This window comes from Myotis lucifugus, unplaced genomic scaffold, assembly GCF_000147115.1.
Source record: "Myotis lucifugus unplaced genomic scaffold, Myoluc2.0 scaffold_101, whole genome shotgun sequence".
Classification (NCBI taxonomy): Eukaryota; Metazoa; Chordata; class Mammalia; order Chiroptera; family Vespertilionidae; genus Myotis; species Myotis lucifugus.
Window position 1 is genome coordinate 3,664,759 of NW_005871149.1, and position 16,569 is coordinate 3,681,327.

At 49.3% G+C, this 16,569-nt stretch overlaps 1 protein-coding gene across 1 annotated transcript in view; it reads right to left on the reverse strand.

The window, feature by feature from the left end:
* Nucleotides 1-2,987: 2,987 nt before the first annotated feature.
* The window catches only part of KIAA1324 (KIAA1324 ortholog), a 42,788-nt gene continuing 29,206 nt past the window's right edge, over nucleotides 2,988-16,569 (reverse strand). Inside the window, exons 7-20 of the mRNA XM_023757095.1 lie at nucleotides 15,172-15,349; nucleotides 14,355-14,483; nucleotides 13,914-14,004; nucleotides 12,161-12,266; nucleotides 11,757-11,894; nucleotides 10,486-10,749; nucleotides 9,074-9,247; nucleotides 7,849-8,029; nucleotides 7,468-7,564; nucleotides 6,871-6,972; nucleotides 5,376-5,502; nucleotides 5,120-5,298; nucleotides 4,352-4,517; nucleotides 2,988-3,279 (exon numbers count right to left, since the gene is read on the reverse strand). Of these exons, the coding sequence (XP_023612863.1) occupies nucleotides 3,211-3,279; nucleotides 4,352-4,517; nucleotides 5,120-5,298; nucleotides 5,376-5,502; nucleotides 6,871-6,972; nucleotides 7,468-7,564; nucleotides 7,849-8,029; nucleotides 9,074-9,247; nucleotides 10,486-10,749; nucleotides 11,757-11,894; nucleotides 12,161-12,266; nucleotides 13,914-14,004; nucleotides 14,355-14,483; nucleotides 15,172-15,349 (2,001 nt within the window). The 3' untranslated portion in view covers nucleotides 2,988-3,210. The remainder of the gene's footprint in view (nucleotides 3,280-4,351; nucleotides 4,518-5,119; nucleotides 5,299-5,375; nucleotides 5,503-6,870; nucleotides 6,973-7,467; nucleotides 7,565-7,848; nucleotides 8,030-9,073; nucleotides 9,248-10,485; nucleotides 10,750-11,756; nucleotides 11,895-12,160; nucleotides 12,267-13,913; nucleotides 14,005-14,354; nucleotides 14,484-15,171; nucleotides 15,350-16,569) is intronic.

Here is a 16,569-nt window from a genome sequence, read left to right on the forward strand (position 1 = left end):
TTGATGTGACCTCTCGTTTGGACTTCACTCAATCTTGGGAGGTGAAGCATCATTAAATGCATTTATATGGTGGAAACTGAGGCTTTGGTTGATGGCTGACTCCTCAACAGGTGTAAGCGGCTGCCAGCCCAGGGCGTGTTGCTTTAGAGGATGCTCTTTTCTCTGAAGGATCCAGAACCCTTCTCTTCTGCAGTTTAAGATTCAAGGACATTTACCAGTTCCCACTCGCCCGTCAAGCCATCCAGCCCACGTTCAAGAAAAACAACTTGAAAGGTATGTTTTTATTTCACACAAAAATGTGACATGCAATATCCATCCCCTAATAAACTACAAACTCTTGGAATACAGAGTAAAAAAGGAAACCCATCCAGTCTTGATGACGCAAAAACATTTGGTTTCACAAAGCTGAAAAACTCGTTACAAAGTTTCTGTTGTATAAATATAGTCAGTCATATCTTTAATGTAGAGTCAGACAAAAAATAAATAAATAAAGGTTTTGTTGGCATAAGAAATCCCCTGGTCTTTGACTATGCCACAATCCTCATTTGTATTCCCAACCAAATACAGGTCACATCTATGTGATGAGAGTTACTTGTGTGTTCTAGGACTTTAGGCTACCAAATAGGATTTAAATATTTTATCTGCTGAGCCCACACTCCCTCCCCACAATAGCTTATACAAACCACTATAGCCTTAGCTTAAAGGCATAAGGCTTTTCCCATATACCGTCTAACATGTGTCTATTCTAAAGTTGATTGTGGTGATGCACACACAATTCTGTGAGTACACTAACATCCATTGAATTGTGCATTTTAATTGAGAGAATTGTGTGATATTTGAATTACAGCTCCAAAGAGCTATTAAAAAGTATCTACCATGTGTCTAAGTTGCCAGGGGAGCTATAGGTAGACCCCATAGCATAACTCAGGCGTTCCTGGCAGGACACAGGGGAGATCCACAGGAGTCAGTACACTGAGGGATGGTGTAAAGGAGATCCTTAAAGTACTATGACTACATTAGTGGGGTTTGAGGTTGCTCTGGGGACACTCAGTTTCAAGATGTCAGAATAAAGAAGTCAATGGGGTATGTACTTTGTCCTATAGCTTCTAGAATACTCTAAGCATATCCTGTGGCCTCTGTCACAAAAGCACGTTACTCAATGGGCAAGCGGATGTCCAGGGTGTTGCTGAGGCTGCAGAAAACCTGGGGCTGGAGCTCAGAAGCTGGCTGTCTGCATCCTTTTGGAGAAATTCCAACCAGGCCGCAGTGTCTGCGAGCCGGACTCCCACAGGAGGGGGAGAATTTGGATACCCGAAGAAAAGCTTCTGGGTGTGTTGAGTCAAAGGGGCTGCCTTCCTTCAGTGATGCTGTTGTTTGCCAGAGTCACGCAGGGCTCCAGCTCTCGCGGACCCTTTTATAAGACTATTTCTGGGACAGCAATGGCTAAGGAAGACCAGAAAACCATTTTGTGGCAGACAGACCACTTAGAAATGCCACCTGCATCCTGTTCCTACCATCTGGTCACCAATGACCACTCAAGAAGGGAGACAGGCACAGGCCATGGGCATCTGGGCTCTTGACCAAGGGATGGTCATTCTAGCCTGACAGTGATGGAGGGAGAATTGTCAGTGGTAGAAAGGAAAAGGAAACTTAAGCCCTTGCTCTGGATTTACCATCCTAGTTAAAGTTCATCCATTATAGGTGGTGTCAGAGTGGAGAAAAGGGCCACCGAGGACACTCGCTTTACTCACCTTTCAGAAGGGATGCTGCCAGGAATCGGGGCCAGAAGTCTTTTTAGTGGGTTGGCACACAAAGAAGATGAGAACAGGAAAAAGGCAGGACAGGGGCTTGAAAGTGTGAAGTGTCCCAGTTGGGTGAACTCCTAGTTCACCTCCCTTTGTTTTTCCTCCTTAGACACTGATCTGGTTCTGCTGCTGAGTTTGGGGCCTGGGAGTCAGTTCCTTTTCTGGCCAGCCTAGAAGTTACTTACTCTGGCTGAGTAGAAGAATTACACTTAGAAGCCAGTGTCACCACCTCAGGTCCATCCTATTGTGGGCTGGATCCCCCAGTATGGCCCTGTTAAAACCATGGCCTTATGTTCTTTCAAAATATGATACCCCTGTAGCATGATATGGCCCAGGCCTCGAGGAACGGGGCACTCAGGGATGGAGAATTGTCCTCACTGACAGGGTTTGTCATCTCTGCGGGTAAAAAGAAATAGGACATCGGGGTTTGGGGCTTACCTGGTTTTCTTTAGTGTCATAGGGAGATAGTGGGAGATTAAAAAAAAAAAAGTGAGGGGAGTAGATCCACCAGGGCCTTGGGCATTTTCTCAGTGAACTGTTTCCTTTGGCTCCAGTGAGAATATTTCTGTCTTACTTACGAAAAGAGAAGGAAGTACCTAGTTTAAAGAACAAAACCAGCCATAACCGGTTTGGTTCAGTGGATAGAGTATCAGCCTGCGGACTGAAAGGTCCCAGGTTCGATTCCTTGGTTGCGGGCACATCCCTCGTGGGGGGTGTGCAAGAGGCAGTTGATCGATGTTCCTCTCTCATCGATGTTTCTAACTCTCTATCCCTCTCTCTTCCTCTCTGTAAAAAAAATCAATAAAATATATTTTTTAAAAAAAGAACAAAACCAAACCTTCCTTATTGCCTCTCTTTGTGCTTATCAAGCCTTCAGCCTATCCATTACCCTCAGTGTGAGCTATTTACCCAGAAGAGATGAATCCAGGCCACCATGAAGATGGTGCACCAGGGACACCAATACCCTCTCACCCAGCCTCTCTCCTAAAGAGATCACGAGCGAGGGCACATGATCAGGGAAACTCCCAGCTGCTTCCGCCCTTAAATGAGAGGACAGAGGAATAGGTTCTATACTTAAGAAAAGGGAACTCTTTTCATTCTAGGGCTGTAAGAGTTATGAGCAGGTGAAGCTATGGCTCTGATGGCTGGACCATTTTGGGAAACAAGATGCAAGCAAGGGAGTAATATACAAAGTTGGGTGTATTTGGCAGGTTTGAGGCAAGCATAAAGGAGAGTTTGGATACTCTGTAAAAAACACACAAAAGATCTAAAGTTCAAACTTCTGATAAGGCCACAATGAAGAGATTTCCAGCAGTGGGTGTTGCAGGAAGCTGGCACCAAATCGCCACAGGCTCGAAAGGTGGTGTGCCAAGGTGAGGAGGCAGGAGAGGCAGGGCAGTGCCTCTCACAGGTCCATGTCTGGGCCTCCTGAGGATGTCTTCAGTGGCACCGAGTCAAATCCATCAGGAGTCCTCTGAAAGAGAGATGGTGACAGGAGCTGGCTGCTGCACAGGGGCAAGTTGGGGGAACAAAGGAGAGAAATGGAAAATAGGTGACAGAAGGAACCCTTAGGGAACTCCTGCTTCCAGTGGCTTTGTGGAAACAGACATAAGCTACCCTCTATTCTTGCTCCCTTCAGTTAGCTAGATTTTAAGAAAAATCTTTGCTTTGCATCTTTGTGGAAGTTCCAGAAAGACTCAAGCATCCCAGGGTAAATTGTTCTCCCACCAATAAAAAATAAATGAAAAAATCAAGGCCTAAGAAGGCCAAGGAGCCATCCTGGTAGGTCAGCACAAAGGATATGAGATTCGGCTGTCTAAACACCCATCCCTCCTGTCCTCTCCTACTGTCTTACCACCCTCCCTGCCCACACCTGTTCGGATGAGTTGGTTCAGGGCACCAGTGAGGTGTGGGTACTGGCCGAGTGGGGTTGCAGAGGGCTGTGGCCCTGGAGGAGTTGCTTGGATGCTCACTGCTGGCTTCACGCCCAGTGACAGTGCTGTCTGACTTGTATTAAATGAGCTTCAAACTCGCTCACCCACCCACGCAAAACCACGCTCCCAGGTCAGAATTGCTCAGTGCTGAGCAGCTTAGACTTAGCTATGACTCAGCCCCCAGGGGGCCAGGGCCAAACGTCTGGGGAACAGCACCCACCACTGGCCAAAGGAGAGCCTGACTTCTAGCCGAAGTTGATCTAGAGATCACCTCTTCCCCTCCTTCCAAAAGAAAAGAAAGGGGGGAAATGATTCTTACAACATGGATGGTTCACTACTCCTCCTGGAAGTTGAAAGGCCCAAACAGTTCATCAACTGGAGTTGGGAGAGAAGGAGCCTGGTCAAGAGCAGCCTTGGGCCCCAGGGAAAAGAGTATTGGTATGAAAATACAGAAGGCAGAAGCCAGGATTTTCAGGGTTGGGGGACAGAAGAGTGTGGCAGGTGGGGAGCAAAGCAGTGGTCCCGGAACAACGTGGGGCCATTCAGCGCCCTTGGACTGGTGTCTTCTCCAGCCCTCCAGGCTGACCTCGGTGCACTGGCCAGGCTCCCTACCTTGGAGGTAAATGATTTGATCTTCCCAAAGAGGGTCTTCTTGCTGGTATAGAGGAGGTCATCCTCCACGTCCTCGCCTTCCATGATGGCGCAGCTGTCGGCTGCTGGCAGGTCGTAGTCCTTGAGGGAAGCGTTCATCACCAGCTTGGAGTACTTGTACTCTAGTCTGTGAAACGGGAAAGGGAAAGACAAGACACCAAAATGAGGAATAAACAGAAACAGGAGAGAAGATGGGCTGTGAACAGATCTTCCCATTCCATGGGTAAGGAAACTCAAGCCTAGAAAGCGGTGTTAGGCTGGGCATATGGCTAAGCAATCTTGGCTCCCAGGTCAGCGACCTTTTTTCCTTAAGACTGGCTGTTTCTTTGATCTAAAAGCTTAATAGAAATATTGGAATTGTAAAGTCACTTTTATTATTATTAACAACAAATTAAGGATGCTCTTTGCTTTGCTTTGGAGACTCTAACAGCTATTTATAGACTGCCATGTGGTACCATCCCTCTTCAGGAGTCAGGACAACCAAGGCATACCCTTCCTCCACTGGGGTCCCCACCCTGTGCGTTTCTGCTGACATCAGATGAGAGCCAGTGTACACTGTCTGAGCTCTAGCATGCTGCCCAACCAACCCCTCAGAGGCTCAGCATGTCTCTAGCCAGGGTCACGGGGTCTGTGGCTGACTCCAGAAAAAGGCTCCATGAATTTACTCTCTTGAGATGATCTCCTCCCAACCCTGTCCATCCCCAAACTCCAATACCCATCATCATGTACTTTTGATTCTTTTTCCAAAAGTAGCAGGTCAAGACGGTGAGCAGGATGGCAGTGCAGGTGCCCGCAGAGATGCCCACTTTCAGCCAGAAATCTATAGTTTTGCAGATGGTGATTCTCTGCTCAGGCAGAGAGTCGCCGCCCACGCATAGCTTTGGTTCTCGCCACACATAGGTAGTCTTCTGTTGGGGAGAGAAACAAGCAACTCAGATATCACATTCCCTTCTCTCCTGGGAACTCTCCAAGCAGAGAAACCTACCTGGATCCCAGCCACGCAGCTGCTGACGATAGCGTGGTAGTCATCGGCCGAGCAGAGCGGACAAGCGGCTGCGCTCTCCCACAGGAAGTGGAAGGTACAGCCATCACAGGTCCCATCAGAGCACGTGCTAGAAAGCAAAGAGGAGACTTGAGCTCACTCGCTGGATCAGTGGAGAAAATCTGTTTGGAGTCCTATCATCGCAGAGCTCACCTGATCCATCTCCTTACCAACCTGTTAGCCTCACTAGGATCCTTCCAAATAGGCCTTAAATCAGGTTTTGCTCTCTAATTTCCCTGATGACAAGATGCCTCCCCAACCTCCACTGGGCTCCCCCCCTGTGCGTTTCTGCTGACATCAGATGAGAGCCAGTGTACACTGTCTGAGCTCTAGCATGCTGCCCAACCAACCCCTCACAGGCTCCTGTTCTCCCGGTGGACGTATGACATTTTTCAAAAGCCACTTTGATGCAGCTTCCTGGCGGTGGGGGTCAAGGATGGACTTTAGGTCATGGATATTTAGTTCCTTTCCTGTGATGTTGACAACAAGAACAGGGATCTTACATGGTTGAGTTAAATGTCTTGTTTTGTTCCCCATCTCCCTGGTCAGTTGTTTAGGAGCAGTGTTTCCCAAACCGTCTCCCTCAAGGCACTAGTTCCCCTTGAGATGTTAGTTGGTGTGACTTGAAAAAGAAGGGGGGGGCGGGGCGGAGATGAGGGGTGCTGTAACCAAATTAGTTTGGGAATTCTCGATTTACTGCACTCAGCTCTTAAACTCAGAATTGGATCTTTTAGTTATGGAGGGATTTCTAGGATTCCCTAAACCAGTGGTTCTCAACCTTCTGGCCCTTTAAATACAGTTCCTCATGTTGTGACCCAACCATGAAATTATTTTCGTTGCTACTTCATAACTGTAATGTTGCTACTGTTAGGAATTGTAATGTAAATATCTGATATGCAGGATGGTCTTAGGTGACCCCTGTGAAAGGGTCGTTCGACCGCCAAAGGGGTCGCGACCCACAGGTTGAGAACCGCTGCCCTAAACCCTTATTAATCCTAATTGTAGCAAGTACACGCCAGGCACCCTGAGAAGTCCTCCAGTCTCAATGTCTTATTTCATTCTCACAAGGACCCTCTGAGGGAACTTCTTATTATCCCCATGTTATAAATAAGGGAGAAGAAACCTACAGAAGAGGAGAAATGTATCCACGACAACAGGGCTTGCGAGCAGAGGAGATGAATCACATCTGCTCTCGGCCCCAGCAGTTTGCCACTTTGCTATGCAACTGCTCCCATAACCGTCTGGAAATGTGAAGGCAGCTTTGACTCTTCCCTCTGCTCCTTTCTCAACATCTGAAGATGGAGGGTTTGGAGCACAACCATGTTCTCAAGAGCCCAATAATGGCTCCCCGACTGTTTTCTTGTTTGCTCTTTTTTGGTAATCTCTGCCTCTTAGGATGGAACAACTCCAAGGAAGGGCGACTTTGTTACCCGTTTACCTGGGCAGGGACAGACTTCCCGGGGCAGGCTTCAGTGGACTGCATCTGACTCGGATGGTGGTGGCCCTCCCAGAACTGCAGGACTGAGTCACCTCATTGGACCTGCAGTGAAAGCCAGCCCCCATGGGGGAAATGAGTCACTCATTTGTGCCACTGGAGAGCCACTAAGTGAAGTCAACACGGAGCAGGTCCCTTGCTGGGGAAGTCAGGACTTGGGCTGTAGCCTGCCACACAGGGAGTGCACAGCCCTTGGTTTACTTGGAGCAAGTAGGGGTCAGGAAGATGTGGTCCAGGGGAAATGCGCTGGCCTAGGAAAGGTCAGCGTGTGCATAGCACTGAGTGTCCTTAGGTGAGAAGAGAAGTCTACAGACCATCCAGTGTTACTCCTTGTCTCTAAGACAGACCTGCCCAGGAATACCCAAGAAGCTGGGATCAGGGGACTCCCAGCCTTTAGCTATCATTGCTAGGCAGACCTGTTAGACCTTGGGCATGGTCTGGCTCGATAAGTATTAAATGGCTAGAAGGGGTGGGGCGTGCAACAGAAAGTGTGGAGGAGCCCTAAGTTTCACTTGCATTAGTCTGGCCTCCCATCGTCACCTATAAAAGAAGATCACGTCCGGTATTCCCAAGGATTCTGGGTGGAAAAGTTCAGCCGGAGAGGTGATTCCATCCACAGTCATATATGTTGTCACCTCTGCCAAATCAGAGCTCCTGATTAGTTCTCACCGGCAGCCACTTCAATTATTTCAATACCCATCAACGTCCAATCTTCCTTCATCTCATCACATCCCCTAGTGGCTCATGAAAGGGTGAACTGCAGGTTTGTCAGAAGCCCCTGGGGCACTTGGCACCCCAGGATGAATAGGAAACAGGTCAGAGGTTGGGCCCCTCCTTGGGAGCCCTTACCTCGGAGCCTGGTAGCCTCACTCTCTCTTACAGGCACACACTCAAACAGGCTGGAGCAGCTGGGCTACTCACCGACAAGCCGATCAGCGAGGCTGACAGGCTGCGAGGACACTCCAGCCTTGTAGCCTGTCACCTCTGGAGGAATGATGAGCGCCTGGCAGACGTAGGCCGTGATGGATTTGGAGAAACCTGACTCCCCCTCAGGAATCCGGAGGTCAGTGACATTCTCAGTGCACACAGCCATTTTCTTACCCTGGGCGGGGAGGTGGGGAGGAAGAAATAGGAAGGAGAGAATGGTCACAGAGCTTTCAAAGGGAATGGGGACATTTTTTTTAATGTCTAAAATTTTTAGTCTTCTAATGGTATGTTGCAGTGGAATGATTCATCCCAGATCTAATTATAAGGAGCTTAAAAAAAAAAGCTAAAAATAAGGCCTAGGTGTCCTAGTTTCTGGAACTCTGGCCCAGGGGATCCCAGTCTTTTTGTTTCGTTGGAGTCCTGTGGGGACCCTATATGAGCACGGTTGTAATGGTGGCAACTGATTGGGAGATCTAATCTATTAATTAAGGGCCTTCCTTATCATAGTCCGTTTTCTAGACAGATACTGAAAGATGTGACTGACCCCATGAAGGTTTTTGAACATCTGGCCTGGGTCACATTCCTTCTCTGTGTCTCCCTTGGTGCAGTGATTCCACCATGCTGGTCTCTGAAGCACTTCCCAGACAGCAGCTCCCAGGGGTTAAAACAGACCCCATCCCTAACCCCTTCTCTGCCTTGAGATAGGCCATCTTAGGACCAAGTGGAACCTATTCCGTTTTTTAAAAAATCATTAAGAGAGCCCTAGCTGGTTTGGCTCACAGGACAGAGCGTTGGCCTGCAGACGGAAGGGTTCTGGGTTTGATCCCGGTCAAGGGCATATGCCTGGGTTGTGGGCTCGATCCCCAGTGTGGGGCCTGCAGGAGGCAGCCGATCAATGATTCTCTCTCATCATTGATGTTTCTATCTCTCTCTCTCTTTCTCCTGCATAGTTTTTATATACTTGTGAGGGAATGAAGGTCAGGGAGGAGTAAATGGACAACTTATTTAAAACACTTTTATTTTCCTAAATTTTTATAATCCAAATGACTTAATTTTAAAGGAGGGAGGCCTCAAAGAGAGGAGTAATCATTTGAAAGGCGTTCATCTCCTCAATCTCCTGCCTGAAGGTTTGCTAGCTTTTCTTCTGTGTCCTTCTCTGGCCTCCGGTCCACTGGTAACCCCTCTCAGTTCTCACACCATCGGCTCTCGCACACCTTACCTGGTTTCCACAGAGACTGAAGGTGAAGTGATGGAAATATTTCAGCCCTTTGGAAGTGAAACTTGGCCCTCCAGCCAGAGAGACGGGGTTTGCCAGAGCCGAGAAGTTGTAGTCTAACGACCGGCTCCCAGAGCTGACTGAGAAGGTGCAGTCGTTGTAGCACACAGTGTGGATCTGAGGGGAAAGAGGTTGTCAGCCGGCTGCGGCAGGGCCTTTGAGGGGACCACAGCAGAGACCCAGCCTGGTGCAGCCCACGTGGGTAGAAGAAGAAGCAGGGAGTGCAGGTGAGCACTAGAAGAAGTGAAGCAGTGGCTGGTGGGGCTTATGTACATCTTGCCATTCAATCATTAGCACATGTATGATGTACGAACCTAAACCTGTTGTTTTCTAGTAAGTAGTTGGGTCAGATTCCATAGCTTTGTCCCTATGCTTAGATTATAGAACTCTCAAGGCACAAGACGGCTGTTCTTACTTTCAAGCAGAAGACAACAAACGAGGTGCTAACTCGAAGAAGGAAGTCCAGGATGGCAGGAGAGAAACTACAAGCCTTGATCCTCCCCCCATTTTAAACTAATTGAACCCTAATTCCTCTTTCCCAGGGTCTCTGTAGGAAACTGAACTTCAGAGGAGGCTTTATTCCCCATAAACCCCCTTCCTTACTCCGTTTTAGGGTCCTCATTCAGCTGCTGCCTTACACAACTGTCATTCCCTCCCTTGACAGCAGAGGGAGCCCTCGGAGAACAAGTGTGTGGCTAAAGTCCAGAAAGCCCCAAAGACGCTGCCAGGATCTGCAGAATGTTGCACTTACTGCACAGCTAAACTGAACAACGTTTTGCAGACTATACATAATGCCTTACAGATGTATGCCCATGTGGTTGTGGTCAGTAAAACACAAATTCACTTAAAAGCATTAATGAATATTTAAGAGCTTTTAGCCAGAGTACTTTCCTAGATTCAGACAGCACTGCTTTATAAGAAACCACTTGGATAGAAGACAGCAATGCCAATTAACCATATGTCCCAGCAAAGGTGGGTTACCTTCCCAAAGGAGAGGGGGCAGATTCCCATGATAAGAGGCTGGAGTGAAGTAGGTCTGAATTTGAGCCACAGGTCCCACTGTTTCTTCCCTTCAGGCCACTGCCCAGATGCCAAATAACCCTTGGGACCAGACGGTCACAGATCTCCCTTACCCATCTCTTGAAGATGAGGCTTGTTCACGACTGAGGCCTAGCCCCTGACAACCAACTTCTACAGGTAAGAACGTGCCATCCATGGTCACAGCCTGGATGGGTGTCCTCCAGGACTCCACCCTGGGAGTATGCTATGGGGAACACTTGGGGATCAGCCCCTCCAGAACCCCATCCAGGACCTGGCACCCTCTGAGGTGAGGATGCACGTCACGCTGCTGGCACCTTGTTGCTCTGGGTCCCTGAGCCACAGGGCTTGCAGGCCTGGACTCCATAGGGCTGGTGGGCTTTCAGGATGGTGTTAGGGGGGCAGGAGTGGCAGGTTCCTGAATCCCGGTTAATGTAGTAGCCAGCAGGACAGGAGGTACAGGAGGAGCCCATGTCAGAGGCTTCCAGGGCGCAGGGCCGACAGTAGGAGGCCACCCCATTCATGGCATTGGTGACATTGATGGAATAGATCTTGGCGATATCGTTGGTGTACTTTCTGCCCTGGAAACAAGGAAACAAGCGGAGAGGGCAGAGGATTGAGACACCAGCAGCAATTGAGTTCTCCGGAAATAGTAAATTACTGCTTAATCTTTGTATCTGTAATACTTGAGAAAAGTCTGATAAGCAGCTTCTTCCTTTATGTACATTTTGTGTCATTTTTTAAAGCAAATCTGAACCATTTAAAAATGATGTCTAAAAATATTAAGTGCCATGGGGGAAATATGCAGTAGAGATTGTTATATGAAAAAAGTGGGTCTTGCCCATGGCCAGTGTGGCTCAGTTCATTGGAATAGCATCTCGTGCACAGAGGGTCACGGGTTTGATTCCCAGTCAGGGCATATACCCAGGTTTAGTCCCCAGTTGGGGCGTGTGTGGGAAACAACTGATTGATGTTTTCTCTCTCACATGGATGTTTCTCTCTCTCACCCTCTCCCTTCCTCTCTCTCTAAAATCAATTTTTTAAAAAGAAAGAAAAAAGGCAGGTCCTTTATCTGTGAAAGGAAAAAAAATGTATTTGTAGAATATCTCCTGGATAGGAGGTACTTAGCTGTTAACTGGGTTTTCTCTGGGTAGTAGGATTATAGGTGATACCCCCCCCTCTCTCTTTCTCTCTCTCTCTCTCTCTCTCTCTCTCTCTCTCTCTCTCTCTCTCTTCTTTTTACCTTCTAAGTTTCCTGCAATTAATTTGCATTAAATTGAGTGAAAAAAATAAAACCAGAGTTATTATTATTAAAAACAACAAACAACAACAGGGATGAACAGGATGTACAGGTGAGGTACCACACTTGTCCTCAGGGCAGGGCTGCTGAGGGGACAAGGTGAGTCATTTGGACAAGGCTCGGTGCTTCTCAGGGGCCTGGAATAGGCAGTTCTCGGCTTGACCCCTTAAGATCCTTCTAATCCTTGGGGTCAGACCCTCCCACTCCCACTCAAACTAATGCTAAGGATCCTCCTGGGTTCAGAGGTCTCTCTGGGAGCCAGGGGTCTGAAGAAGGGGAGGTGCTTACGATCTCGTGGAAAGTGGTCCTCTGGAAGGCCCAGGTGAAGCTCACGGTAGCGTTCTTCTCAACGATGTAGGTGAAGGACTGCTTGCCTTTAGAGCCTTTCCACGTCTCCACGGGAGTGTTGGCCCTAGAATTCACACCCTGAACCCAAGACAGACAGTGAAGAAGGCATGATGGCTGGGTGGCTGCTGGGGAAGAGCCCCCCGGGGGCCATCTGCCGTCCCAGGGGCCATCACAGTTGGCCAGATCCATGTTAAACGGGGAAGCCCCTGATGGGCAGTCTGGGCCCCTCCCCTGTGAAATCACTATGAGCAGGGGTATCAGTTATGTTGATGCACCAATGGGGCCGAGGAGGCCAACCCTCCCTTCCTGGGAACCCCATCACAAACAAAGAAAGGAAAACATACCACCATGAAGTAGAGCTCACAGTTCACAGAACAGATGGTCTCAAAGACAAATGTGATCCTGGCCACCTCTTTGTTCTCTGTGTCCGCCATCACCGACTGTGGAGGTCTGTGGGCCAGAAGTTAAAAGTCAGTTCAGAGGCCGGGCAGTGCTTATTGCAGAGCCCAGAGAGCAGCAGAGGGTCTGTTGGAGGGCTCGGGGATTGGGGCGGGGCGGGGGGGGGGGGGCGAGGGGCGGGATTAAGCTCCTGGTATATTGGAAAGAGCATGTACGAAGTCCAATCCTGCCCCTTAGCTATGTGACCCTGATGTAGCCAAACTGTAGTTTTCTCATCTGTAAAATGGAGGTAATAATATCTTCCTTCTTCATCTCCCATCACTGTGATGAAATCTTAAAAGTCACACCAGATGGGGAGGTGCTGTGTGAAATGCTGGACAGCCTCACCAGCAGAGTGCGGTCCCCAGACCAGCAGCATCGCGCCACCTAGAGCTCACTAGACCCCCTGAGTCAGAATCCGCACATTGACCTGATCCCCAGGTGATGCACATGGGCATTAACGTTGTAGAAGCACCGCTATCATGAGATGCACATTGTCTACATTCACTTAGCAGCTCTCTCTTGGGGATGGTGAGAGCTTTGCCTGGGTTCAATGAGCAGGTAGTTCAGTTTGTAATCTCTTCAGCGAAGTTCTCAGGGTGCTCCTTCCTTTGGGGAAGAGAGCCAGCTACAAAGCCAAAGCGGGGAGGGAGTGGGTGAGGTGCGGGAGCCTTTACCATGGTGATCAGATTTGCAAATCGAAACGTGCCCCCATAAAAGCCTAAAGAGTTTTCTTATCTCAAACATGGGCTATATCTGCTCAGCCCTGAGTAACGTGAATTAAGGGAAGGGAAACGAATACCTTTCAAGCCACCACCGTGGACCGAGCACCGTCCAGGGATGGAAAGGAGGGAGCTTGGAGGAGGGAATGGAGAGGCCAGCCTGGCAGTCAGGAAGCCCAGTCACTGGTTCCCCCTCATCTTTCAAGTGCACAAGAGTTCACTTTGGCTTTGGAAATCCACACAGGGCCTTTTCCCGGCTGTGGCCATTTGCTTGAATTCTGAGGACCTGCAGGCCCAGGCTCACAGTTGTACTAACAAGTGGACTGAAGAGTCATCTCAGCCTGAGCTAGTCCAAATTCACACTGTCAATCCCCTGGTTTTACAGACCAGGGGCCTAATGCCTATAGGGGCACGATGACTGCCAAGTTCACAAAGCCAGTAGGTGGCAACATTCAAGTGCCCTGTCTTACAGTCTAGTGCTCATTCCATAGTACCACACTGCCTGTAGTATTTTTTTAATGGTAAACAAATTGCTTTTTGTCCTAGGTCTTCTTGAATAAGTGGATAAATATGATAAGAACAATCCCTCCCAATCTTCTTGCCCCAAGTAAAAATGAACTATCTATGGGCACTGCTGGTCCTATTAAAAAGGTTTTTTTAATTGTATCTGATACTGTGAGGAGGAAGGCTTTAAGTAGCATGTGGCCAGTGTGGAAGGAGCTAGATGGGACGGGAGAGTGGTAGGTAAATTAGCATGGGCAGCGAGTAAGACCCTGGGTCAGGGTCAGGTTCTCACTGTCAGACCATTGCCGTGCTGTCTGTCTGTCTGAACTGCTGCTTCAGCATGCAGAGCCCTCTCCCTACTGCATTCCAAGGTATGTGGGACATGGATGTGGCCAAGGGGGCGCTGGCTTCCCCTTAGTTTTGCATTCCTCACCTAAATCCTGGCACAACCAGAGTGAGGATCATGAAGTCATTGTCCGAGGCTCCAGCCGCCGTGTAAATGTAATCCCCGGCCACCTCCCAGCCTGGAAGGAGAGCAGAGAGTTAACGCCCCAGTGGTGTTGGGTGCAGGGCACGCATGCGTCCCGATGACACTCTGGAACCACTGCCGGACACAACCATGTCACACCTGTCCCACTACTTTGGTCAAAGACTCTGAAGCTCTCAGAGCAAGACCTTTGGGGCATGTGCATGCTGTTTCTAGTTCAGTTTTTGTCTCTGAAACGAGATTTGGCAGAAGACATGCCCATGAGGAGTGGAACTTTCCAGGGAATCGTGGCCTGGTTAGCTCATTTCCCCCTAGACATCATGAGTATGAAAATATGTGACGTAGGAAGAGCCCCCGTGGGTGCGTGGCAAGGGGAGAGGCCCTTACCTGTCATGCCCTTGTACTCAAAGTTGGTCCCGCTGAGAACGGTCGTTTCCATGTTCGTGGGCAGTGTGTTCCACCATTTGTATTCGAATCCCATGACAGGCTCAGTGCCAGCTGGGCAGTGGCTACAATCTGGGGGGACCACAGATCCATGCATTCAGCGAGAAGGCTGCAGCCACCCTGACCGGGGCTGCTGTCACACGGACAAGTGGCAACCGTCGTGGGCAGCCAATCAAGGGAGTGCTGAGTACTGCTGCACAGTGATATGAAGTTGACCAAAAACATTCTGGCAATGTATTTAACAGGCTCAAGCTGCACACGCTGACCCTTCCTTCCCACGTTCCAGCTATCCTCCTTGCCCACCTAATTTTTCTTTTCCAAATGTAGACGTATCTTCTGGCCTGACCCATACAGTTCATGTTACTTGTCACATTATGAGCAGTACATGCATTCACATGAATAGGTACACAAATTCCCCCAACTCCTCTCTGCAGCATGGCTCACAGGTCCATATGTGTCCAGCTGGCCCTCCCAGCTCCCAGACCTTCCCGGTTAGCATCCCTGCCACCAGCTGGGAGCCTCGGGGCGGGGGGGGGGTGGGGGGGGGGATGGCGCCCCTGCAGGCCTGAGTCACAGTGGCAGTTGGAATGAGAAGAGCAGGCAGTTCATTCTCAAGTGTGACTGTGACCTACAGACAGCCCATCCTGACTGCTCGTCTCCTGAACTTAGTCCTCGGGGGTGTCCCAGCCCTCACTGCCTCCCTCGGAAGGTGCTGTGGAAATGGATGAGATGCAGGGAACAGGCAGTAAAGGGGCGTTACCAGAGCCGTTGGAGTAAGAGCCATAAGGGCAGGGCTCGCAGGTGCTGTTGTCAGTTTTGAAGAAGCCTGGGTTGCATGGCGGGCAGCGGGTCTTCACGCCAGAGGCGGGCAGCTTCACCGCCCCCTCGAGATCCTCGTTACAGATTTTCGGCTGGGCCCATTTGTACATGAGCTGCGTCTGCAGAAATGGATCAAGAACGGCTCAGCCTGTACGCAGCTTAGCACATCTTTAGGAAAGTTGACTTTGAGGACAGGGAGATTCTGGGCTATAGTGAAAACTCCACCAGGGCGGGGGTCTTTATCTTGGTCACTGATGTATCCCAAGCACCTAGCCCAGCACCTGGCACATGGTTGTGCTCAATAAATGCATTTGAATGCATGTTGACTGGGTGAAAGGGGATATACCTAATGATGACTTGTGTGACATGGGGTGGGGGGACCAGTTGTCTTCAGAGAAAGCTCGGATTCCAATGTAGAATCACAGGAAAAGCAGCTGGTAAATCCCAGAGCACAGAAAGGCATGAATGGAATCCCCAGTTTGTCTCTTGGGTGCTGTCTTTGCTTTTGCATTTATTCAGAAAACTAGTAACATCTGTATGTCAGACCTGGAGACTCAGAGATGGTGAGAGAGACAGGGCAACAGTCACATAATAACAATCCACATGGGGGTATGGACACTGTGTTCTGGGACATCAAGGCTTTGATCAAGCCTATGTTGGCCAAAGGCTACAAACTTCCAGTGATAAGGCCATTATGCTCTGGGGATGTAGTGTACAGCATGGTGATTACAGTTCGTAATAACGGATCATATACTTGAGAGTTGCTACGAGTGTAGATCTTAAATGTTCTCACCATAAAAAAAAAAGAAATGGTAATTATGTGATGTGATGGAGGTGTTAGCCAATGCTCTGATGCTCATCGTTTTGCAGAATGTGAGGGTATCAGATCAACATGCTGCACACCTTCAACTCACACAGTCTTACATGTCAGTGACGTCGCAATAAAGCTGGGGGTGGGAGGCAAGAGGCCAGTGGACAAGAGAAGCAGCACCCTACAGATCGAGAAGGCCTTGGCCCAAGCGGGAGGGGAGAGTGGGGCAGAAGGGAGCAAAGACGGGCACATTCAGCCACATGATGTGCCCAGAGAGGAGAAGAGGAGCAGGACTGTCCTCATGAAATCAGGGAGTCAGCTGAGGCCAAGAAAATGGCAATTTTTACAAGATCAGATGGAACACCAGATGCTGCAGAACTGAGTCTGAGGCGCAGCTGATAAGATACACGGCAATTCCCGCTTGCTGCTGGGGGAAGGAGATGCTGCTGCAAACATGAGGGCCGGGCGGGGGCGGGAATGAGAAGATGACTGAAAACAGTCGCTGCTAGGACCAGCCTTTATCCTGTG